Source organism: Vitis riparia, chromosome 2 (genome assembly GCF_004353265.1).
Source record: "Vitis riparia cultivar Riparia Gloire de Montpellier isolate 1030 chromosome 2, EGFV_Vit.rip_1.0, whole genome shotgun sequence".
NCBI classification, from domain to species: Eukaryota; Viridiplantae; Streptophyta; class Magnoliopsida; order Vitales; family Vitaceae; genus Vitis; species Vitis riparia.
In genome coordinates, this window is record NC_048432.1 from 11,827,109 (window position 1) to 11,853,443 (window position 26,335).

The 26,335-nt window shown below is 37.6% G+C and overlaps 1 protein-coding gene across 3 annotated transcripts; it reads left to right on the top strand.

The window, feature by feature from the left end:
• On the top strand, nt 1-26,301 carry LOC117929372 (BUD13 homolog). Of its 3 annotated transcripts, none has more exons than XM_034849684.1 (10): nt 1-237; nt 5,272-5,444; nt 5,840-6,297; nt 6,380-7,064; nt 8,334-8,401; nt 8,487-8,545; nt 24,516-24,619; nt 24,944-25,016; nt 25,112-25,292; nt 25,860-26,301. In XM_034849684.1, exons 3-10 carry the CDS (start codon nt 6,111-6,113, stop codon nt 25,943-25,945), a joined length of 1,443 nt encoding a protein of 480 aa, XP_034705575.1. In that variant the 5' UTR covers nt 1-237; nt 5,272-5,444; nt 5,840-6,110; the 3' UTR covers nt 25,946-26,301. The 3 variants fall into 3 exon arrangements, with proteins under 3 accessions (XP_034705575.1, XP_034705561.1, XP_034705570.1); XM_034849670.1 differs by having other exon boundaries at nt 5,272-5,413; XM_034849679.1 differs by lacking the exon at nt 5,272-5,444.
• Nucleotides 26,302-26,335: the final 34 nt, after the last annotated feature.

Consider the following 26,335-nt stretch of genomic DNA (forward strand, 5'->3'; position numbering starts at 1 on the left):
GGTTTTTTTACTCCTGTCAACAAAATCACTCCCCTTTTAATAGTCCGCGACACTCTTCTCGTCCATAAACTCCCTCCTCTCCTTCTCTCCTTTCTCTTCTGTATTTGCCCTAACCTCTTTCGCTGAACATATCAACATATACTCTCATCTCTTTCGCTTTTTACCCTCATCTACATTCTCCCTGGCGAACGGTGGACGAAGAAAGAGGACTCTGCGGTTCCAAAACCCTAGAAATCAGTGAGTGCTTCGTTGTTCACACATTCATCGATTCAATTACTCCTTTCTTGGTTTCAATTTTTTATTTTTGGTTTTGGTTCTTGTTATTCCCATTTAATTATTGAGGAGATCGGTGGCGATTTATGTTTCTGTTTGTCAATTTTATAAAATGCAATCATGTTTAAGCTAAGCCTCATCAAATTTTTTAAAATTAGTTTTCTGAATTTGGCTTTGAAGTGTATTGCTTTTTCCCGTTAGTCCTGTCTTTCATTGTTTTTAACCTTAGATGCATGAAGTTTTTGCCCTTGATGCTGCCATGTGGATTATCTGTGTACTCCTATAACTGCTTGAAAACTCTTGTGTTAGATGGGATTACCATATTCCAAGTATTTTATGATTATAATTGTCATACTGGATTTTTTATGTGCATTTTATAAAATTTTATTGATGTGCTTGCTGGGAATGTCATTGACCAGGGGACTTAGGTAGGCCTGTTTTTTCAAGCTACATTGTCGAGCAGGATAAGTTTCTTCATTTTTCATTTTTTAATTTTATTTTTTATAAAATGCCTGAATTTGATTTTAAATGTTGATTATCTTAATGAGCAATTGCCTTTGGATCGCTTGGTTTGGATGTCTCAATGAAATTTTGACCATCTGAACAAAAAATTAGAAAAAGCACTTGAAATCATCTAACGAAAGATATAGTCCTCTTTTGGCCTGCACACTATGTCCCAAATGATAAGATAATCTTTTTTTACCCTCCCTAGTCCCTGACCAGAGAAAATCTCTTTGCAATTTCTCAATCTTTAAGGCTATTGATACCGGGATTTGAAAAGAGATAGGAAATAGCCGGGGATGTGAGATAAGCATGACTAGATCAAGGTTAGTCTCTCTCCCAAAGACAAAAAAATATTTTTCCATCCATCCAAGAAAGAGGTCATTCTAAAACCTTACAATCAAGCATCAAAGCCAACCTGGATACCAAATCCTAGCTTATATTAATATGGAAACAATGCTTTTCTCCAAATTGATTTTAAACCCTAATGTTTGCCCAAGAACCAAAAGGTTTAGCTTGAGGTTCCAAAGAGGCTTGAAAATGGTGTCATCTACAAATTATAAAAGACACACTCTAGTCCTAACCCTGCTCACTATGAAACCCTCTAATGAACCACTTTCCTTTACTCTAATCATCATCCTACTTAGGACATCCACTACAATGGTAAAAAGGAACAATTTCATATTCCAATTCTCAACCATATTTTCATAGGAAGCAAGGGTTCTAATGCCTACAACACCTCCTACCTCATCTTAAACATTAGCAATAGTAACATTCTTCTCTACATCAATGGAGACGAAAGAAGGGAAGGTGTTAGCACACTTCAACTCATACCAAAAGTTTACCTATCTACCATCTTAAGCCAAAAAGTTCATTCTTAAAAACTAACTCCCCCAACCTCCCCTTTCACTAAAGCACTGACCATCTGCTCCTTCCCCAAATTTACTGCAAATAACAAGCCTGCCTGCATGGTCTACCCTGATCCACGACAAACCCCCCAACATCTCTTCCCTAGAAAGGCCTTACAGAGCAAAGATAAGCTTTTAAATTCTTAAAACCCAGATTTTAGCAATGGACCTCAAGACTTGGAACCAACAGTGAATCAACCCTTCCTTTAGTTCTCCATTGTTGGAGCACTCTCAATCTTGAATACTTACTTTTGAACAAGTAAAAGACAATGACGAACACACACTATCATTTTGATACAATTTCATTTTTTTGTTGTGTATGTGTGTGTGTGTGTGTCAGATAATCATACAGTAAGAAATAAAAACTAAATAAATAAATAATTTCTAACAAATCATATATCTTTGAATGCTTCATTGTAGATTGCTTCAAATCCAATTGTGGAAAAGGAAAATAAGCTTTAGCTCCTATTTTACCAAATCGGATGAAACTCAACTCAACAAATCAAATCATCATTTTGTTAATGGGCTAAAATTGGATTTAGAAGTGAACGAACAATGAACAAGGATGGTTACAACAATAGGAGATTAGAGCCACTAAACTTTTAGGCACTCGGCCAATAATTAACATATTGGTTTTAGGATCCTTTTCAATTAATTTAATGCTTATACTTTTAAAGATGTGAGAATCACTTTCACAATTAAATAAATTCATTTTCCATTAGTTGGATGAGCACAACAATGAAAAAGGGTCATTGGTTTATAGGCTTGTTTTATGCTTTGTATTTTATCCTCTCATTATTTTCCATGAAAATCATTCATCATATCCAAGGAAGAGCTAATGAATTTGTATACACATTCCTTTGTACATGAGAAAGGATGTCATCATAAACACAATTCGAAGTACCATCAATACTCTAATTCCTAGTATTAATCCGATATTTTATTGTAATGATTTGTTTTCTTTATTTGAAAGTATCTTTTTTTTTTTTTTGTAATTATTAGAATACAAGTAATAGTAGACTTCTCAAATAGACTTTAGTCTTTCCAATCTTACTAGATATGCACAAGTGCATTAAGTAATAAAAAGTTGCCAATTGGTTTTAAGAAAACCACCAAAAAATGAAGGAAATTAAAAAAAAGGAAAGGGCAAAACCACCATATGATTATATCAAAACAATCTCCTATTTCATGCAACCATACTAATTGCTATCAACATTATTTTGATACTTCAAATTGGACTTAACACCAATGTTTTTAAAATTGGACCAGACCAATCGAATCGTCAACCGGAGCCTAGTCTGGTTCGGTTCACCATTTGAGTCGGAGTCCACGTTGAACTGACATCGAACCGAGTGGATCAATAGTTGGACCGCTGGCTCGGTGAATTGGACCATTAGTTCTTTCCCTCCCATTTTGGTTAAATGAAAAAGTCCAACCTAGCGGCCCACCAAGGCATCTTTTCCCATTATAGGTTTAATGGCAAAGCCCAGCCCAGTAAGCCTCTTAGTCAGCCATAGATCTACGTGTTGCTATATGGCACACCTTGGATGAGTAAGGTATTTAAAGACCCTTTTTTCTTATTTGAACCCAATGTGGGATGGATCATATTAAGTTTTAAAGAAAAACTTCATGAAAGAAAACTCACCTAAGGGATTTGAACTTGGACCTCAAGTTTAAGGCATGTCATAGGGCACCACTTTGACCGCTTATGTATTATGATTTAATATTACAAACAAAAATAAAATATATTTATTTGATTTTTTTTTTATAATATTAGAATTTTAAATAATATAATATTTTTTAAAATTATAAAATTAGAAAATATAATTTTTAATATATTGTTAAAATTAAATAGCTGAATTTTCTTACATTTTCATAGTTAAATATTGAATGTGTTTTATTTAATAAAATTCGAAATATTAATACATTTATATTTGTGTATGATTTAATTTGATAATATCAAAGATAAAAAACAAATATATTAAGCTTTTTATAATTTTATAATTTTAATTATATATAAATTATATATTTATGACTCACTGGTTTGACCCGGTTTAACCACCGGTCCGGCTATTGATCCGTAAACCGATAATTTTTCTGGTTCAAACATTGCTTAACACCCATTATAAGGATTTATGAAAAAAAGCAGTTAAAGGCTAAGCAATCACAAATATCACTTACAGCAGGAAGTTATAGAAATCCACTTAGGTGAATCAACCCATCACGGAACCCACATAGAAAACTCATTCCTACTACTAATAAATAACATCAAATAAACAATTGATTCTCATAATCCCAAATCAATAAACAACAAGAAGCCCATATAAAACCACATAAACTGAACCTTGTGATTTAGGTTCATAATATAACAAAATTCATAGTGGAATCAAGAAAAGGTTTTCAAAGGCATTTTTGAGGCGCGCTTCAAGGTGCAAATGAACAAAAACGCACTGAGGTGTTGTTAAAAACGCAATTGGAGTTGAGGCCACCGTGAGGCGCACTTTTTACGCACCAATGCTTGAGGCATAAGTCTCTGTGGAATTTGGTTGCTGAGTGGCCCACGCTAAAACACAAATTAAACAAGAAATCAATCTTTAAGCCTAGAAATCCAAAAGAAAGCGATAATAGAGAAGAAATTAAACTCTAGTTTCCTATGAAAATCCCTTACCTCAAATACGTCGGCACCACCATCACCACCCCCTCAAGATCGGCGATTTCTCACTCCGACGTCTCGTCTCGGCAACTTCGGCGTGATCTCTCAGGTCCTCTTCCTTTATCTCTCTTTGGCCTCTTCTCTCGTTTACCTTCTCAGTTTGGCGTCTTCCTTTATGTTGTATTTCCCTTCCCACCCCAACCCCTAGGGCCCCTCCTTGGTCTATCAAATTTTTTGAGACATTTTTGAAATTAATATTTCCATCCATAGCTGGGCCTTTTAAAAAATATTTTTGAAAAACATATTTTTAAGACATTTGGATTTTAAAAAAATAAATTATGATATTTTAATTAAGCATTTATATTTATTTTTGTTAAAAACTATCATAAGTTAGTATTTTTTTACATAAAGTTCATAAAATTTTAATTTTATTTTACTTCTCTAACTAAATTTTTAGAATATTTATGAATTACTAAATTTGTTGCACATGACCTACATTTGATGTTGTGAGTTAATAAAAATTATAAAGTAAATAATTTTTCGATGAATAGAATAATTGTATGTAAAATTACACTGTAATATTGTTAGAATAATTGTATGTAAAATTATATTGTAATATTGTTACCGTTTTTATGCGTATGTTATGATATTAATTTTTGATTAACAAAGATTACTAAACGTATAAATTATTTATTTAACCTTTTTTTTATGTATTATTATATGCATGGTGGATGACGTGTATGTTCACACGGTCCTTGTTACCAACTCACCATCCCCCACTCCCTATCCTTAACTTGAAGAAGTTGAATATGAATTTTAAATTATGTTTTTTAGTTCATGGGTATTGTTTAAATGGTAATGATGATTTAGCCCACCATTTGCTAATTTAGTATGACAAAGCTAGGGGTTTGTGACATTTGCTTTTCTTTCTTTCAGCCTCCTCTGGGTGCATCCTAGACAATGAGAGAGGTCAATTGGGCTGGCATGGGAATTTTGTCAGCAAAAGGAAGAAGTGGAAAACAGTCACAAGTCTTTTTTATGGACCATCTGGCAAGAATGAGATTGGAAAACTTTGAAGGTGTGGAGTGCACTGATCACTTGATAAAGGAGTCGGTCACTTGTTCCCTTCAGATTTGCTCTAGAAATTATTTGAGCATTGATTCCTTATCCTTATTAGATTTCATTAATTGTTTGAGTTCTGCTAAGGGGTAGTGTTTTGTCTTTTTTTCCTTATGCCTTTTGATGTCCTTTTTATACTTCTTGTGTACTTGGATGTTACCTTATTTTCTTAGGCACTTTTATAATAAAATTTGTGTCTAAAAAATATTGAATTCACATGAGGATATGAGGAATCCATCATGTTGATGTTTGTATAATTGTTAAGATAAGTCTCAACACCAAAATTAAGTGGATTCTGTTTGTACAGTAATTGTTTTTGTATCCACATTCATTTTATTTTCCAACTGGAAAATATGATTGTTAAATCTTTTATATCTGCTTTCAGGTTATCCAAATACAAACAGTGAATGATATACTTCAGACCACTCTGGAAGTAGCAAACAGAAAATCTGACGCTAACTGTTCTCTTCCAAATTTCTCCAACTGACTCAAGTTGAACAAAAATAAAATCTGGGAGAGCTCAGGAGATGGCAGCAGTTGAACTTGAAAACTGTAGCTGTATTCAGATATAATCCTCTTCTTCATCCTCTTCATCGTCTGCTTGTGGTGTAATAAGATTTATTTCGACTCTGAAACCAAGGTTAACAGAGAAAAAAATGGCAGCGTCGACTTCCTTAAAAGAATATCTGAAACGATATGAAAGCAACAATGAAGAGGAAACAAAGAAAAAGAAGAAAAAGAAAAAGAAAACCAAACCAGATGTCTCAGGTGTCCTTGTTGTTGATGAAGATCCAACATGGCAAAAACCAGTTAAGCTTGAAGAAGAACATGATGATTCAGCAGGTAAAAAAAATACTATATGTATTTATTGTTTTGAGTTTGAGTGCGGTGACACAAAATGACAATTTGGTGTTTTTTCTTGTAGATGAAGAGAAACCCCAAATTGATGAAGACATTGAAGTTAAGCGGATGAAGAGACTAGAGCAACTTAGGTCCAAACGTCCTTATCATGCCCTTTCTGAGGATGGGAGTGGTTGGGTTTCAATTTCTGCTGTTCCTACACATTCTGATTCTGGTGACCAAAATTCTGATGTGTCCCCGCCTCGTAGGCAGAGAGCTCGTTATGACACACCTTCACCAGAACCTGAACCCAGGCCTTCAGATTCGGGCAGAGAAGGTTCTGACTTGTCACCACCACGGCAGCGGCAAAGACGTTACCATACTCCGTCACCGGAACCGGGAAGTAAACCATCAGGTTCTGATTTTTCTCCTTCTCGTCGACCTTGTCGGCAGACCTCAGCAGATGTTGAAAGGAAGAACTCTGATTCACCCCATTTTCCTCGCATTTCTTCCCCACGTCATGTTGGCCGCAGTTCTGAACATCAAGATCTTTCACCCCCAAGGAAAAGGAGAAAGGGTCTTGGGTTGTCTGGATCACCTGATATTTCTCCTCCACGACGTTCTACTCAGACTGATACTCCAGATCTTTCCCCTCCGAGGAAAAGCCGTAAGGATGTTTCTTCCTCAAAAGAGCCGTCAAAAACTGGTTTGATTAGTGGTAAAGATATCGGGGAACTGAATGCTAAAACTAAGAAGAATGATTGGTTAAGGTAATTGATTCTTCTTCACTGATCTTTTTGAAATTCTCTGTTGACATGGTAACATGCGCTGGTTTTGACCAATTGTATTTTAAATCAGTGGTTGCAAATTCTCTTTATTTCTAGAAATGTAATTATCTATGAAATTAAAATACTGCTACTGGACTTGTGGTCAATTGGCACATTGAACTTTTTTGTTTTATATCTGCATGTTTGTCTGGAGGTTATATTCTAATGATTTCTCAAAGGGCACTTTGTGTTTGCAGATCTTCTAATTTGATTTTTCAATTCTATTTACACTTGACTGGCTCTCTTTCAGTATGCTAGTTTTGGTTTAAGTTGGGAACTTTAGGCTGATTATATACTATTCCTACTGCCTAGTGGCTCCAGTGTCTCTTGTCGGCTCTGAAACATTTCAGTTGTTTCAGGTGCAGATTACTATAGATTTTCCACTTCTGTGTTGGGTTATGCCCAATTTTTGCATCATAGTTCATCAAACTCATGTTGAGTTCTTTTAATCATAATTTTGAACACAAAAAAAAAATCAGAAGTCTTAGCCTGTTGCATTATCTACTGTTTGTGGCTTTGAAATCCTGTCATATGGAAGTTTTGACTTCTTTGCTTTGACAAAATATGATTCTAAATCTTGGGTTGATTATTTCTCAATCCCAACAAATGAGCATTATTGTATTCTTATTTTCTCATATTCCCTTTTCAAGATTTAGTCCTCACTAGAACCTCAATGGAAAATGTTGCCTGTATTTATAGCAATTTTTCATAGTTATAGCTTCTGTTCCTGAAGAGATTTCCATCTTAATGTGCCAGTGATCTCTATACCATGATTTTGCCAACCATTTTTTGTTGTGATCTTTATCACTCCCAAAATAGTTGGCCCATTTTTTCACATTGAAAGAAAATAAAGATAAAACATTTGGGAACCACCTTGGCTGGTAACCACCTTCCACACTCTGGGAAAATGCATAGGAAAAAACATTTGGTGGATAAGGGGAGATAATTGAAGCGAGGCAGGAGTGATCAACTGGGTGATGGCCATGCACATTGAATTTCAAATTGGCATAACCTCCAATGCATTCTTTTTTTTTTCTTTAGCCTTTTTGTTTGATTTCCTTTTATCAATAAAATTACACATTGAATAACTTAAATAAGAAACAGGGGAATGGAAGGGCTTTCCCTTATGGTAGTCATCCTCTTGTAAAGTTTACATAGTTGGTTGGTTAAATAGCTTGTCACAAGTTAACATGTGTTTTATTCTTTTTGAAGGTTCAAAGAGATGGATCCTTTGATAAGTGGACGAGGTGCAGAACCTGTTTATCGTGACAAGAGAAAAGGTGCTGGGAAGCTATTATTTTAATTGAATTTTAACTTGGTGACTCATGCATGCTCTTATCTGCTTCTTAATCTGCCATGCTGCAGGAGATCGCATATCAAAGGAGGAATTCTTGAAGTCACAAAAGGGAGAAGAAAAGCCTAAGGTACCTCTGAAACTTTCACACATGAATGATGCTATATTATGAGAGTTTGCAGAAACTTCCTGTTACAATTACTATTACATTTAGTATTAGTCAAAAATTTAAAATTTTGTACTCTCTTGAAGTCAATATAATTTTTGAGCATTACTGTTGGTTGGAGTTACTGCGTTGCCCCACTGAACTTGTCATAGTCAACCTCTAAATGGATATCATCTAACAAGATAAACTAAGGTTTTGTTGTATTTTGGTAATTTAAATATTTAAGGCTAAAAAATGTTAAACAATGGACCGCAAGAGTTTATCTTAAACATTAATGATTGGATTTTTATTTGCTTAAGTGGGAATATATGGTGAATAAGGGATTAAGTGAGGTAATCTGGTTTCCAGTTTCTTGGCAATGTAACAAAGATGTATGGATTTCATTGTCCAACATGATACAAGGTGTCAAACATGGTGACTATCTGAAAACTGGGATGTAGAATAGTTGTAAATGCAAAGCATGGGTATTTGACAAACATATGAAATAAAAATAGGTGGTTTCCATGATATGTAGTTCCCAGGACTTCTTAGATCATATTTGGTTTAAGGTGGGAAATGGGGTGAAAATTTGTATTTTTTAAAGACTTTTGGTAGGGAGAGATCAACCTTTTCTTTTTTTCTTGGAACTTTTATTGTTGTTGAAACCAAGGATGAAAATATCGGTAATCACGGATATATCGGTACTTTGATTTTACGAATATATCGAAGATATATCGATGGATATTTTGACATAAAATATCGATGAGTTAAAATATCAATAATCATGGAAATATTGTGAAGAGTTCCAAATAGAAATGTTGAGGTTATTTTGTTAAAAAAATTGATATATATATGTATATATGTATGATATAAGTTGTGATATTTAATAATAATGTTTATAATTTGAAAACATACTTTATGCATATTCATCTAATTTGGATATATTTAATGATATAAAAGAAATAATGATAATTTGTATAAGTATTTTTTATTTTAAAATTTTGATTATTTTATTCAAAAATTTATATTTATTTTGTATTTAATTATTATATAAAAGTCACAATAACCATAATTAATTAATTTACAATAATTTTATTCTAATTAATTTATATATATAATTATAATATTTGTTTATATATATATGGTTAATACATTTAATGTTGATAATTTACATATATATATATATATATATATAATATGAGGTTATGGTTCAAATCCCCTTTCCCCCATATCTCTTCGATTTTCCCTTGCTTTTAAAAAAATCTGATTCCTGTAATCATCCCACATCGACAATTGATGACACCAAAAAGGTGCATATAAGCACTGGAGTGTTGGAAGACTCCCAAGTGTGCAAAGTGTGTTGGGTTGGTGGTTGGGCCCATTAAAAGAATTTTGGGAAAAAGAGAAGGAAATGGTGTGAGAATGAGTTGGGCCGGTGGTTGGGGCCCATGAAAGGAATTTTGGGGAAAAAAAAAAGATGAAAGGGCTATGACGTGGCATTGATATATCAGTGTGGCAACTGAAATATCGTGAAATTATCGGCGATATGCCGATATATAGGCGAAAAATGGCCGATTTATGGAAATATTGTGGCTTTGATATTTCCCCCACATGTATTGTGTCGGAGGTCGTTGATACACAATATATTGACGATATTTCGCTGATATATCTCAACATTTTCATCCTTGGTTGAAACCTCACTGATCTAGAGAAAGAAGATCTTAAAAGACTTGTGTCATCTCTTGCTGGTGTGATCTTCACACCATCCTTTCTAGATGTGAGAATTTGGTATTTATCATATTTAGGTTATTTTGAGTACAATTTTTTTTGTTAGCACTATGTAAGCAATCAATTCTAGTTATTTTCTCTCCAGAAAAATTCATATGGAAATCTATAGCCCCATTAAAGCTCAAGGTTTTTGCTTGGTTAGTGGCCAACAAGAAGGTTAACACCAATTACTTGCTTCATATGAGAAGACCTTTCAAAGCCCTTAACCTTGATTGTTGTACCATGTGTATGGGTAATGGAGAACCGATTGATCATCTTTTTTTACATTGTTCGATGACTTTGAAGCTTTGGCACTGTCTATTCAGATTAGCCAAGCTAGCGCGGGTCCTCATAAAAATATAAGCAATATGATGTCCATCTCCTTTAAAGGTTTAGGAAGCTCTATAAGAGGCAAAGTATTGTGGCAAATTGCTTGTCTTACGTTGATTTGGATAGTGTGGTGGCAAAGAAGTGTAAGAATTTTTTAGAACAAGTCGAGGACTTTGGAGATGATGTGGGACCTAATTCATTTCTATTCCTCCTTCTAGGCCTCCACTACTAAAGCTTTCAAGGGCACTCCCCTCAATGTTATTCAACTCAATTGGGAAATGGTTTGTAGACCAAATGGTTAAGATAGCAAAGGGGGCAAATTACTTTGGGTCCATTTTGGTAGGGTAGGGGCTAATTCTTAGGTGGTAATTAAATCATATCCTCTTCCTATATTTTGGAGAAGGTTTTTCCTCTTCTTTTGATACGAGTTTGTACATTTTGGGAAGGATACCTCATCCTTAAATTGTAATTTTAATTCATATAAATAAAAGTTTGTTTCTGATGAAAATAATAATAATAATAATAATAATAATAATAATAATAATAATAATAATAATAATAATACTAATAATAATAATAATAATAATAATAATAATAATAATATGTAGTTTCTAAGCTTCTAAACTTTATGAATCAAATCGTATGGCCTTAAAAGTTGATACTTATAGATTTTTGAAAGAGAGAGTCTGGTTGGTGCATGAAATATTGAGAAAATTGAGGGAAGTTTTTATAGGTAACTTTTCTGCTGCTTATTTTTTACATGGAAATGAACCCAGAACTTGCCATATACTCATTCTAACTCCTTGCCACCTAAGGCAGTTTTGAGAGGAAATTGAATAAAATTGTTGAAGAAAGGTACTTAATTAATTTAAAAAATTGCTCTAGTTTGTTGATTGGGAAAGTATTAAGTGATTGATATCTCTTATCAATAAAGTTACACATTATTAATTTTTAACCATGGTAAAACCTGATCCTTTGTTTGATAAAACCCTTATCCATCAATTTATGTAGAAGAAATATTATGTTTGGCATTATAATAATGACTTCTTTTCTTTTGCTTTTGCCTTTTCTTTTCAGTAAATGTAGTATGAATTTTGAATCAAAAGATATAAAAGGATAATATAGTATTCTTAGATGACCTGAGTGTCATAGTTTTAAAAGGCGCACATTAGGTGCACCTAGGCGCAAGGTGACATGGCACGGGGCTATTTGCACTGTGCCTGAGGTTAGGCGCAACCCCTTTAAAGAGACGTGGCTTAGGTGCGCACCTTGAGTGAAGTACTAGACCCTCTAAAGGCGTGCCTCTGTCCTTTTTTTCTTCTCCTGGCCAAAACAATGTCGCTTTGGACTGGGTTTTGCTTAAGAAAAAACATTGCAGTTGGGGTGATGTGGCAGGGGACTATTTGTGCTGTGCCTGAGGTCAGGCGCAACCCCTTTAAAGAGGCATGGCTTAGGCGCTCACCTTGAGCGAAGCACAAGGCTCTCCAAAAGCTTTCCTTTGCCTTTTTTTCTTCTCCTGGCCAAAACAATGTTGTTTGGACTGGGTTTTGTTTCAGAAAAAACATCGCAACAACATTTTTTTTTCTAAAAGCCAACATCAAAACACATCATTTTGGATTACAAGAGAAGAAAACATAACCTAAATGAGGGCTCAACACTAACAAGAAGAGGAAACAGAAGAGGAGAAGAAGACATGGAGAGGAGTGTGGTGTATGACATACCCGGTGGCTATTATAGTTATCGTATTCCTTCATTGTAGTGCACTCATGACCCACCACCATTGATATTTTGGGATTTATATTCATGTTTATTATATTTTACTTATTTTTATCATTTTATGATAAGCTGATAATTATATAACTACACTTTAAAAGTTGAAACTGCGTATTTATCTATTTTTTTTAAACTGAATATATTATGAATTATTTTTAATTTATTTATTATCCATTTATTATAATAATTATATAATAAAAGTTTTAAATTGCGAAATTATTGATTTATCTAAATGTTTTTTTCACTTTTTTAACCAAGTTAGGTAATAATTTTATTTTATGCAAAATTTTTATTTTATTTTATTTTGGCATTAATCATCTACTTATTTATTTATTTACCGATTTATCTATTAATAATAATAACTAAAAGTTACTAAACCGTTTATTTATTTGCTATAATCATATATTTGTTAAATGTTAATACTTTGACTAATATTTGATAATGTCTATTTAGGACAGATGATTATGTGTTAAAATCTCCTATATTATATAAAATTATACATGTGACTTAGGGTGCACTTCACTTTGTGAAAGCCAGTGCCTAGGCTCCAAGATGACCGTGGGCCTTTGGTGTGTCTTGCGCCTTTTAAAACTATACTACAAGTAAGAAAGTAAATAAACTCGTCATGGTGCTGGTTGTGGTAATTACAGTTGGTGGTAGAGATGGTGCTAGTATTAGGGGTAACATTTTGGTAATTTGAATTGTAGTGATAGGATGATTTTATTTTTATTTTTATCCTAGCACCTAGTCATGATCATGGCAACACTCAATAAAAAAAATGTTCTTGTTTTTTTGTTCAACATATGATAGGTGTTTTGATTGCATACTTTTCTTAGACATGTTAATGTAAAGAAGATGTTCTTATTGAAGATTATCTTTGACATTTGTTTTTCTACACTTTGAATGAAGAGAACAACATTCATAGTTGAGTATCACCCGATTCACCCCTATACATAGTGGTTTAACTTGTAAAATGTTTCATGTTTCATTTTTCTATTTTTTTGTATCTTGTATCATAAGTTTTTTTATGTAGTGAAAATAAATAAATTTTTTGCATATATGTGCATACAAATTAGAAGCATGAAGTAAAGAGTAATTTAGAAGCTTGGAGTAAAGAATGTTATAACCAATTTCATAAAATAGGATTTAAAGTGTTAAATTATATCATACTATATGAAAACATTGAATTGTAGGTCTCTGACGAGTTCAATTTAGCAAAATATGAGTTTAATATGTATAGGTTTATCACAAAATTCAAAAAAATAAATTAAAATTTTTTTTTGATTTAATTTATAGTTCCAAATTCTGACTAGGCCTATGTATATATAATATATAGGCGGCTGGAATTTAAGGTTTCTTAGGGACTTTAATGATTGGGAATTGGACATGGTAGGCAATTGACTTCTTGTTTTGAGGGGGCATAGGACTACTTTGGAGGAAGACTCGGTTTTTTGGAAGGATGGGAGAAACGGGTAGTTTAGAGTCAAGAAAGCGTACAACCTGTTGGTTAGCCCTAGTGCTGCCGTTTTCCCAAAAAGTAATGTTTGGGTGGATAGAGTTCCAACCAAAATTGCGTTCTTCGCGTGGGAAGCCGCTTGGGGGAAGGTGCTTACTCTGGATAGGCTCCAGAAAAGAGGGTGACAACTTCCTAATTGTTGTTTTTTGTGTGGTTGTGAAGAGAAAACTGTAAATCATATTCTAATACATTGTACAATGGGCAGAGTGTTGTGGGATATTGTTCTTGGGTTGTTTGGCGCTCAGTGGGTTTTTCCAGAAACTGTAAAGGAGGTCTTATTTAGCTGGAGGGGCTCTTTTGTAGGGAAAAAAAGGAAAAAAAATCTGGAAATCCATTCCGTTGTTCATTTTTTGGATGGTTTGGAAAGTGAGGAATAGACTAGCTTTTTTGTGTTGGGGGGGGGGGGGGGGTGTTAGCAATTCAGAAGCTTAAAAATTCTTTTGTCTGTAACTTATGAGGTTGGACTAAATTGTATATTGGTGAGGCACCGCCCTCCCTTATAGGCTTTTTGGAATGGTTAGCTTCCAATTAAGGGTTGGTGAGTTTTTTGGTTTTCTTTCTTTGGTTGTGAGGCCTTAGCTGCCTTGTATACTCCTTGTATGCTTTGTGGCTTTTTGCATCTTGTTAATCTATGCTGTGCTTATTTATAAAATATATATATATATATATATATTGAATACAAGTTTTTATTTGTCAATCACCATCATTTTCAATATCAATATTCAAACTATTCAAATGAAAAATCTCTAATCTTCATTGTAAGAATAAATTTACTTACTTCTATAATGTCTTTGAAAATACTAATATATCTTTTTATGGGAGATTATTTTACCCCTCCTCCTTCCCTCCCTCTTTCTCTCTTATGATCAATTCTAACCTTTCTATGCATTTAAACAATTAATATGATAATTCTTTTACCATTCAAACAATTATGAAAAATAGTTGAAGGTATATGTATTGTGTCATGTATTGTAAGATACACTTAAAAATAAGATACAATTATTTATTTTTGATTTTTGATAGATAAAGAAACAAATTGTATTAAAAAGAACCACCAAACCAGCAACCCAAGGTATACAAGAAACAAACCTCCCTCCATCACCAAGGCTCAAACAGGAGAAAAAATACCAAAAGAATTAAAGCCTCAATAAGTGCCCAGCCAATCAAAGAAACTCACTAGAGTCAATAGACAATCTTTTATAAACAACTTAATTTCTGATCAAAGGAAGCAAACAAAATCACTATTCGGCCTTTGGAATGAAAACACCTTGTCATGGAATGCAATTTTGTTTCTTGTCTTTCAAACTGTCCAGAACAAACATAGAGGGGTTGCACTCCAAACCTTCTTGCGATTTTTGCCCACGAAAGAACCATGCCACCTCAACAGTGTCTTTTTAACCAACGAGGGAAGCACTCAAGATACCCCAAAAAGTGCAAAAAGCAGCTCTCATAAAACCTTTGTCTTTTCGCAATGGAGAAACAAGTGATCTGAGGATTCTTCATACAAATGACAAAAGTAACACCTATTTGTTAAAGACCATTCTCGTCTTTGGACTTGATCCAAGGTTAGAACTTTACCCCACGTTGCCTCCCATGCAAAAAAAAACTAACTTTAGGTTGTACCTGTGAAAGCCAAATTCCTCTCATCGGAAGAGCCTGAAGTTGTCTGGCTCCAAAGTGAAGGGAATTAACTGTAAACTTGCCGCTCTTTGTCATTGTCCAAAGCATTGTATCTTTTGCATTCCTACACACTTTCTTCCCATGCAAACATGCCAAAAATCTCTTTGTGCAATCCACCTCCCATTCATTAAAAGGTCTAGAGAAACAAAGATTCCGCCTTCCTCTCCCTTTTAGCTGAGTGATTCCAAACATCCTCTACCCACACATCCTTGGAATTGGCTAAAACAAATAAAGATGGGAAAGATACACTTAATAGATTGTCCCCACATTGCTAATCCTTCCAAAATTTCACCCTTCGCTTGTTACTCACCAAGAAGGAACACCTAGTTCTCATAAGATCCTAGTCCTTCATTGCTTTCCACAACCCAATCCCATGCCCCTCTCTCACCTCCTATGAAGACCACCCCCCTCTTTCTTCTCCATACTTCCCATAGATAACTTGATTCCAAAAGGCCCTCTCTCATTCGCAAAATGTCAACTCCACTTGCAAAGAAGAACCTTATGAAAAATTAAGAGATTCTTAACACCCAAACCCCCTTTCCTTTTGTCTAAGCAAACAATCGCTGATTTAACAAGATGTGGTTTACGCTCTAACACCCCACCTCCCTAAAGAAAGTCCCTTTGAATCCGTTCTAGCTTCATTATAACAACCCTTGGAATACAAAACAAAGACATAAAATAAAAGGATAAGCTAGATAAAGTACTTTGAATTAAAGTAATTACCCCCCTTTGGAAATGTATAGTCTAATCTGCATGGACAACCTATTGTGAAACCTTTTTTCTACTCCATCCAAAGTTGTTGTAGACTTAAACAATGCACCCAAAGGGAGACCTAAATAAGTGGATAAGAGACTACCCATCTCGCACCCAAACTTAGCAGATGGATCATCTATATTTTCCACCCTTCCCATAAGAATTAACTCACTTTTCTCCAAATACATTCTCAACCCTAAAATGGTTTCAAACCACATAAGCAGTCAACATAAAAAATGATCTAATCTTGAGAGGTCTAATAGAAAACAAGAGTGTCATCATCGAACAACAAATGAGAAATTTGAACACCTTCCTGAATCCTACCCTACACCTGATAATTGGATAAGAAACCTCTAGTCATTCCCCTCTTTAAAAGGCAATTGAGAGCCTCCATTGTGATCACAAATAAATAGGGCAAAAATGGATCCTCTTGTTGCAATCCCCTAGAGTTGTGAAGAAAGCCTATGGGGGTGCCATTCACCAAAACAACAAACCTTGTTGTGGAGATGCACCACTTGATCCACCTAATCCACTTCACCTTAAAACCCATTTTATGCAAAACCGAAAGCAAAAATGACTAGTTCACATGATCATAAGCCTTCTCTATGTCTAGCTTGCATAAAATACCACTCTCATTAATTTTTAAAATCAAATCAATGGCCTCATTAGCAATAAGCACCACATCCAAAATTTGGCTTCCCTCCGCAAAAGCATTTTGGGCCTTGGAGACCACTTTTCTGACCATCTTTTTTAATTTATTAGCTAACACTTTGGCCAACCACGTACAACCCACCCACTAGATTGATCAACCTAAAGTCCCTCAAATCCTCGACTCCCCTCCTTGGGATTTTTTTTTTTTGATAGATAAACAACGATATATATAAAAAGGGCCAAAAAGCCACAAGTATATAGGGGGTATACACAAAAGCCTAAGATAAGAAACAGAAAAAAAGCGAGCAACCTCACCAACCCTTAAGTGGTAGCGAGCCCAACTCCACAGATTACATACAAAAGAATTTTTGAGTTTTTGTATAGCTAACGACCCCCCCTAAAAGCTAATCTATTCCTTTCTTTCCAAACCGTCCAAAATATACACAACGGAATGAAATTCCAGATTTTTTCATTTTTTTCCCCACAAAAGAGCCCCTCCAACTAAATAACACCTCTTTAACAGACTCAGGGAACACCCACTGAACCCCAAAAATGGCGAGGACAATCTCCCAAAGAGTCTTGACCACTGTACAATGTAAAAGCATGTGATTGGCGTTTTCTTCTTCACAGCCACACCAAAAACATCGGTTAGGGAGCTGCCACCCCCTTCTTTGAAGCCTATCCAAAGTGAAGATCTTCCCCCACGAGGCTTCCCAAGCAAAAAAAGAAACTTTTGTTGGGACCTTATCCATCCAAATGCATCTATTCGGGAAGGCGCAAACTGTGGAGCCAATCAGCATATTATAAGCACCCTTAACCCTAAAGCACCATGACCCCCCCCTTTCCAGCTCACTGAATCCTCCTCAGGAGAAGTCCTGAAGTCCCTCAGCAAATTAAGCATATCTTTTATCTGATCCAGCTCCCAATCATTGAAATCTTTAGCAAATCTAAGATTCCAACCTCTTTGACCAAGGCTTGAGTCCCACACTTCATTGACCGTGGCATTCCTTTGACCCGCCAAGGTGAACAACTGGAGGAAAATTTGGGACAACACCGCATTACCACACCACTTATCAGTCCAGAACATTACTCTAGTCCCCTTCCCCACCTTAAACTCTATGCTCTCCCAGCACCAATTAGCCTCCTTCATGATCTCCTTCCAAACTCCCACTCCAAAAGACCCACAAGTTTCCTTAGTCCTCCACCCACACCCCTCTTGACCGTATTTCACCCCGATCACCCTTTTCCAAAGATTGTCCTTCTTATAGGCATATCTCCATATCCATTTACCCAACAAGGCTTTGTTCAGCAAGTCAATCTTCCGGATGCCTAGATCACCCTCCTCCTTTGGGCTGCACACCACCTTCCAGTTAATTAAGTGAGCTTTCCCCTCTAAGCATCCCCCCCCCCCAAAAGGAAGTCTCTTTGAAGTTTTTCAATCCTTTTTGCAACAGACTTAGGAATGCGAATAAGGGACAGGAGGTAGATGGGTATGCTGGCCAAAGTGCTCTTGATGAGAGTGATTCTCCTACCCTTTGAGATGTATTGTCTTTTCCACTGGGCTAGTCTTCTCCTCATTCTCTCTTCCACCCCATCCCAAGTTGAAGAGGCTTTATGGTGGGCTCTAAGGGGCAGCCCCAAATAAACAGTGGGTAAAGCCCCCAATCTGCACCCTAGCTCTACTGCCAACTCCTCCAACTCATCCACTTCCCCAACAGGAATTAGAACACTCTTAGCAAGATTAATTCTTAGACCGGAAGCTGCTTCAAACCACGCCAAAATCCAGCTTAGATTGGTTAATTGCTCTTTTCTAACTTTGCAGAAAATGATTGTATCATCAGCAAAAAGAAGGTGGGAGACGGTCAACTCCCCTCCCCCTCTCCCTCGAAGCCTGCAGCCAGATAAAAAGCCTCCCTCACTAGCCCTTCTAAGAAGGGTGCTAAGCATTCCCATACCCAAGACAAAGAGATAAGGAGAGAGAGGGTCTCCTTGCTGCAACCCCTTTGAATTCGAGAAAAATCCAGCAGGCACCCCATTGATTAGGATAGAGAACTTGGCAGTTGAAATACACCACCACATCCAATCCATCCAACGAGACCCAAAGCCCATCTTAAGCAACACCTTCATGAGAAACTTCCAGTTGATACTATCATAAGCTTTTTCAATGTCCAATTTGCAAATCAACCCTTTCTCTTTTCTTTTATGCCAAAAATCAATCACCTTATTAGCTATTAGAGAAGCATCCAAAATCTATCTGCCTCTCACAAAGGCATTTTGGTCTACAGAGACCACCCTTTCTAACACCTTCTTCAGCCTATTCGCCAGGACTTTGGCCAAAAACTTGTACAAACCCCCAAGCAAGCTAATGGGCCTGAAATCCCCTAAGTCTTCAGCACCTCCTTTCTTAGGGATAAGGACCAAAAAGATAGTATTAAGACATTTGGCAAATGATCCATGTTCATAGAATTCCTTGAACAAATCCACAACCTCCTCCTTCACAAAATCCCAGCAGGCTTGCCAAAATGCCACTGTCCCATCCGGGCCTGGAGCTTTATCGCCCTTCATCTCCATCAAGGCGAAATGGATTTCCTCCTCAGTAAAAGGCAACTTCAAGACTTCAGCTTCCCGGGAATTAAGTTGATTGAGTTGCAGCCCCTCAATGTCAGCTCTCCAACCTGTCTCTTCTGAGAGTAAGTTCTGAAAAGCGTTCACAATCCCCTCCCTCACCTCCTGATCCTCAGTCAACCACTTCCCATTAATTATGATCCTATCCAGGGAGTTATTCCTACGGTGGGCATTAGCCATCCGGTGAAAGAAACTAGTGTTCCTATCCCCTTCCTTAAGCCACAACTCCCTTGACTTCTGCTTCCAGTGGACTTCTTCCATTAGCACCCATTTATTAAAAGCATCCTTAGCTTCTTTTTTCAGTTCAGTTTCTTCTACAGAAAGGCTCCTCTCGCTTTCCACACCATCCCAGTACTCCACTTGTTGAAGAGCTGAATTTTTATTGACTTCCAGCCTTCCAAACACCTCCCTATTCCATACTTTAATTTTTTGCTTCAACTCCTTCAGCTTGGAGGCCAGTCTGAAACTGGCCCTTCCTCTCACCTCAATCCCCTGCCACCACCCCCGGAGAAGACCTTTAAAATCATCAACTTTAAGCCACATATTCTCAAATCTAAACGGGGTAGGGCCCCTCCTTAACCCACCACCTATTAGCAAAATAGGAAAATGATCAGATGTAGGTCTGTGCAATCTGCATTGGGCGATCCCATTAAACATATCCAGCCAATTTTGAGTCACTAGAAACCTATCCAATCTAGTCCAGGATTGATTATTCCTACCCCCACTCCAAGTGAAAGGCCCCCTTGCAAAGGAAGATCGAGAAGTTCTAACTCATCAACAGTCTGGGCAAAACTTCTCATAGCTCCAGTCAGCCTTCCCTGCCTACTCCTTTCCTTTTGGGATAGGATGACATTGAAGTCGCCCCCTAAACACCATGGATCGTCCCACAAGCCTCTGATCGCCCCTAACTCTTCCCACATACAGTCCCTATCATCTTTGTAGAAAGGTTCGTACACACCAGTAAAGATCCAAGTTAGCCCATCTTCCACATTCCTGAACCTGCGGGAAATTGAGAAATTTCCCACCTCCATCTCAAGCACTTCCAGAGACCTTTTATCCCAACAGATCAACAGCCCTCCCGTAGAGCCATAGGCATCCAAGGCCACCCAATCTGACCACCTACCAGAACCCAAACTTCTCACCAACCCCTTCGACAATGTCTGAATTTTGGTCTCCTGAAGACAAAAGATCCACCCTCTGGCTCCTAATCACAACCTTAATAACCCTTCTTTTGGAACTGTCGTTAGCTCCACGAACATTCCAGCTTAAAAGTCTTAGCTTCATTTAACTTCCATAATTTGACTCCCTCTTACTTGCTCTCCACCATTTTGCTTCTTTCCCCCTTCATAGTTAATGGAGTACTCTAATCTTTTCAGTTCCCTTTCGAACTTAGATTTCTCCAGAAGGGTTTTGTTGTAAACTCTTTTCCTTCTCTTTCGGATTTTAATCAAGAGTCCACAATATCTTTCTCCAGACCTTCTGTCGAAAACCCCAAGAATTTACTAAACTTGGCCAGATCACTTTCCTCCCAGCTGAGCTCCCCCCAGGCCTTTGTTTCTCGTGGCACTATTTGAGCAGAGCACATCTCCTTTCCAAGTTCTTCAATTTTGCCTTTGTTGACCTCCATCAAGCCCCAGCATTTGACAGTCTCACCCATTAGGGACTCCGTACCATTGAGTAAGCGAAACGAATTTTCCCCCTCATCTCGCTCCTTTCCGTCCCCAGAAAGGTCACAATACTCCCCCAATGGAGTCCGATCGGAAAAAGAAGAAGGAGAAGAATAGGGCCTAGAAACCAAACCCAAATTGAAAAGAATCACTTTTGTACCTCAACGCTTCCTCAAAAAGGGCGAGATCAGTCTTCGATCTCTCTTCGAGGTGGAGCTCTACCTCACAAAGCCTGCGCTGGCCATCTTTCTCCCAAAACAGGGGAGTTTCAGAGAATGGACTCCTCGAAGGACTTAGGCTAGACCTCTTTGAGTTTTGGGCCACACCAAAGTGGTCTCTGGACTCCACAGACTGGGGTGGGCTTTGACCGTCGTCTGATCTAGCCGGTCCAAAACCCACGATAGTCTTCCAAGCCTTGGCCCGTCTAGGATCCTCCACCGCCTTTGGCCTGAAGGAGAACTTAGCCTTAAGAGAGGGGGCTGGGTCTAGTCCCTCAGGCCTATAGCCCAACATGGAGCTTCGAGGCTCCCCCAAGAGCCCCAGCTTGATGGGCCTACCCAGCGATCTCACAACTCCCTGGGGCTCATAAGGCGACCCAGCAAGCCCTTGAGAACAGTCCAAGGGGCGTCCCGACCCGCTTGTTTGCCCCCGCGTCCCATCAGCAGACTGCATTTGGTCCTCGAGCCTTGGACCACCTTCATCCTCCAACACGCGCTTGCCCTCGCGTGGCAGAACCTCACCCTCGACCTCTCCTATTGCTTCGAAGGGTTTCCTCCTTTCTCCAGCCGACAACGATCTTAGCGTCGGCCTAGTCTCCCACCACAAAGATAAGGAATAGCGCATGTTTTCGACCCAAATTTCCACCGTATTAGGGATTTTCTCTCCATTAAGCTTCACTAGGATCCTGGCCCACTGCAACTCCTCCATCTTCTCCGTTTTAGCGTCGATATCCAAAAACCCCCCACACTCCTCCCCTATCCTTCTTAGGATGGCCCGATCCCATAAAGAGATGGGTAATCCTACAATTCTCACCTAGGCCTCTCTCTCTCCCTCCATCAGACATCCCGTCATCTGGCTCCACTTCTCCAAACGCATGAGGAAACCTCCGACCGAGACTTCCCCACCTTTTAGGGCTTTCTCAGCTTCTGCCATCACCTCAAATTCCAATAACGCCTTGCCACTTTCCAATTTAGCCAGTCCTAAGTTGCCCTTCAGCCCCCACAACTTTGCCATTTAGGTCCCCCAGCTTCTCAAGTCGTCCTCCCTTCCTAGCTTGGGGTCCCAGCAACCAACAAGACAGTGGGCTAGCTTCTTCAAGTTTTGGCTTAAGACCCTGTTGTCGACTTTCACCCTAACCACCGCTTCTCCATTGCTGCAAGGCTACTTAACCACCTCCGCGAAGGATTTGCCCAACAAGGGTTTCCATGACTTTTCCTTATCCTTCTGTCTCACTTACCTTTCGGAAGCAACTTCCACCCCCCGTAATGCCTCCAACAGAAGAGCCCAACCCCCTTTTGCTCCTCTGCCTTTGGGCACAAAGATGCTAAATCTTTTCTTTTCTCGGTCGACAACACCCAAACGGAGGAAGCATCCCCCCTTGTTTTCGCCGCGCACCAACGAGAAGGTCCTCCCATTCTCTTGCCAAAGTTTCTCCCAATGTCCAGTTCTCGTGTCCTTGGTGCAGAAAACCAGACCTTCCAGGAGCGGCCCTAAGCTCGCCGGCCCCAGCTTAATCCATGAAGAGACTCCTCTCTTTCTTTCCACAATGAAGATTTGCATCTTGCCCTTCTTCTTTTCTGTCTCGACCTTAAAGGTCTTCGACTCCACCCCAAAACTACTTTTTCGAGCCCCTGACTGGACCAAGATCGCTGCGTCCCCGTTCGCGCCCTGAAGCAATCGCTCTTCTCCATTGCTCTCGCTCACTCTCTCTCTAGACCTTTCTCTCTCCTCCATCTCCCCCCTCCTTGGGAATTAAAACCAAAAAAATTGCATTTAGGCTCTTTACAAAACTGCCATGCTCAATAAGATACGGATTATGATAAGTATCAATTTCCATAAAGAGTGTATCATATCATTGCATTGTATTGCAAGTTTTTGACTAATATGCTCCTATTTTTATTGAGGAAGATCTTGGAGGACTCTTAAGACAATGTTTCTTTGGATGTTCTGGAATACATTTTTCAATCTCTCTCTCTCTCCCCCCCTCTCTACATGCCCCCTTGCTGCTCCTCTTACTTTCCATTTTTGATAAGCTACCTCTCATCTCTTTTATTTCTTAACTATTTGGTTAGAGAATGTGTTATTTGATTTTTTTCTTTTTCATTTTTCAATAGATGGATGTATTATACCTTCTTTAGACTTGCAAGCCTATCCTCCAGTGTATTGCTTTATCTCAAAATTTTCTCAGTTTCTTTCTTTATCTTAAATCTTTTGTGCCTTTAGTACGGGTTTCGGAGATGTGCTTAATTGATTTTATACATCAGAAGGCATGTGTTAGCTGCTATTTGTTTATTTTGTTCAATTTATGCCAAACTGACTGTTATGATAAGCATTGAAAGAATTGCAACCAAAAAAATGTCACAATGATTGTTCCTTCAGGAAAAGAAAGGGAAAGAAAAAACTACAAGCTGCTGTAAGAGAAACAATCCAGTACCATCCTCACTGGTCACATAGACAGTGATCCCTAGACTCTTCTAAAGTCCAAATTTTCATAATAGCTACCTGATTATACCCACACTTTTCACTCAGTCTTGGAACAATGTTACTGCCATAAGTGAAACAATCCTGTACCATCTGAACTGGTCAAATCGACAGTTGTCCCTAGACTCATCTAAAGTCTGAATTTTCCTACTAGCAAGGGTAGTAGCTTCCTGATTATACCTACACTTTCCACTGATGGTCTTGGAACAATGTTAAGTACAAGTTTAGCACTATTTTTTCTTCAGATTTAGTCATATTTCTAAATTGTGGGGTTCAAACCTGTTGCACAGCATTGAATTCTTTAATGAACTGTGCACGTTGAAATTTCCATATTTTCAGCAAGGTAATAGCTATAAAATAGGATTTTTATTCAGCAATTATCCTCACTTTGATAATGTCTTATAGCATTAAATTGGAAGCTCCACTCCAATGATATATATAAAAGTATGTTATTTTGTTTGTTGACATGGTCATTTACTGTGCTCTTCACCAGGAGAAAAAGTTGGAATGGGGCAAGGGCTTGGCTCAAAAGCGGGAAGCTGAAACTAAGCAGCAAGAATTAGAACTTGAGAAGGACAAACCATTTGCTCGGACCAGGTAAAGCTAAAGGGGTGTGAGGAATGACTGGGGTCTAGTTCTTTGGTTCAAATGTGCTATTACAGTATTGGAGGATTATATTATTTAAGACCTCACTGGCAAATTAGCCATTTACACATCCTGCTTGAAGCATCTGATTCTTTGGTTTGTTAGTTTCCTTTTTTGCTTTGCTTGTATAGTCTCGTTAACCATACACTTGAAAATGTAAACCATATTTGTAACAGCATATCTGTTTTTAAGTATAACGAATGGCTTACACACCAGCATTCCTAACAAGGGGAGTCTTCTTCTCTGCCTTCTGATGACTACTGCTTTTGTTTGCAGAGATGATCCAGAGCTCGATAAAATACTGAAGGATAGAGTAAGATGGGGTGATCCTATGGCACATTTAGTGAAGGTAATCAAATGACTTGCTTATTTAGTTCCTGCGATAGACAGTTGCCCACGTATTCTTGACCTTTATTTACTTTTTCTAATTTCAACTTATTTCAGAGAAAAAATTCTGAGCTGATTCTGCCAGACCTGGGGGATGGTGAGAAGATGAAAGAATCAGGATTTATAATTCCTCAAGAAATTCCTAGTCACAGCTGGATAAAACGAGGATTAGATGCTGCACCGAATCGATATGGTATAAGACCAGGGAGGCACTGGGATGGCGTCGATCGGAGTACTGGTTGGTTGATTCACATTCCTTCCTTACTGACACAGGACTAGTCCCAAGAAAATAGTCAACTAGTTTTAGAATAATATTTAAATTACCTAGGAAACTTGAGACTTGTAGTACTTGGTTACTTATGGTAGATAAAATGAAAAAAAAATAGATCTCTCCTTGAAAGGTTATTAGGATAAATAGGAGAAAAATGATTAAAAAAAAAAATCTTTTTGTCTTTTATTCTGAATTTTCAGTCAATGGAAATCTCTCCTTGAGAGTTTTTCTGGTGGATTCTAGACTTTCTTGGGTTAGATGTGTTCTCCTCTTTTCTTGCTTTTTGCTGTGTCACTTACAGTGAAATGCTTCTATTTTATTCCTAGGAAACAAAGTCTATTATGAGCCTGGCTGCAGGAATCTTACCATGCCCTTGATATGGTGAGCCCGTTGACAGGGTAGCCTTCTATTTGAGGTTATGGGGGTTCTTGTGCTGGGCAACATAGCAGAGGTGGAGAAATGACATAAATTGCTTAAATTAGATATATTTCTGTTAATCAAAGTTGATTGGTTCTGTTGTGCATCTTGTGGTAGGTTTTGAGAAGCAGATGTTTAAAAGAACGAATGAGAAACAAGCTACAGAGAGAGAAGCTTATCTCTGGTCTGTGGCAGATATGTGATGAAGGTACCAAGTAAGAAGACGTCAAGGCCTCTCAATTTTCAGACAGAAGCCAAGGATGCAATTTGGGTTGTTCTATATACTTCAGGAAAAGCAAGGGTGACATCCTTAAATGAAGATAGCAGCAAAAGATCTTTCACAATTGTGAGGAAGGAGAGGATCATAGAAATTGGGGGAAATTGTGAACTAAATGGGGTTTTTTGATACATGAACAATGGAGGATACGTGGACTTCTTGTCAAGGTTTTCCTGCTGCTTGACTGAGAAACTGTGATTGTGTTGGTACTTCATTGGATCATTGTGGCAACATCCCTGAGTTTAAAAAAGAAAAAGAAGAAAGTTAACGACAGTTTCCTAATCTGATTTTAATTTACTTTGTTTCACTTATATAT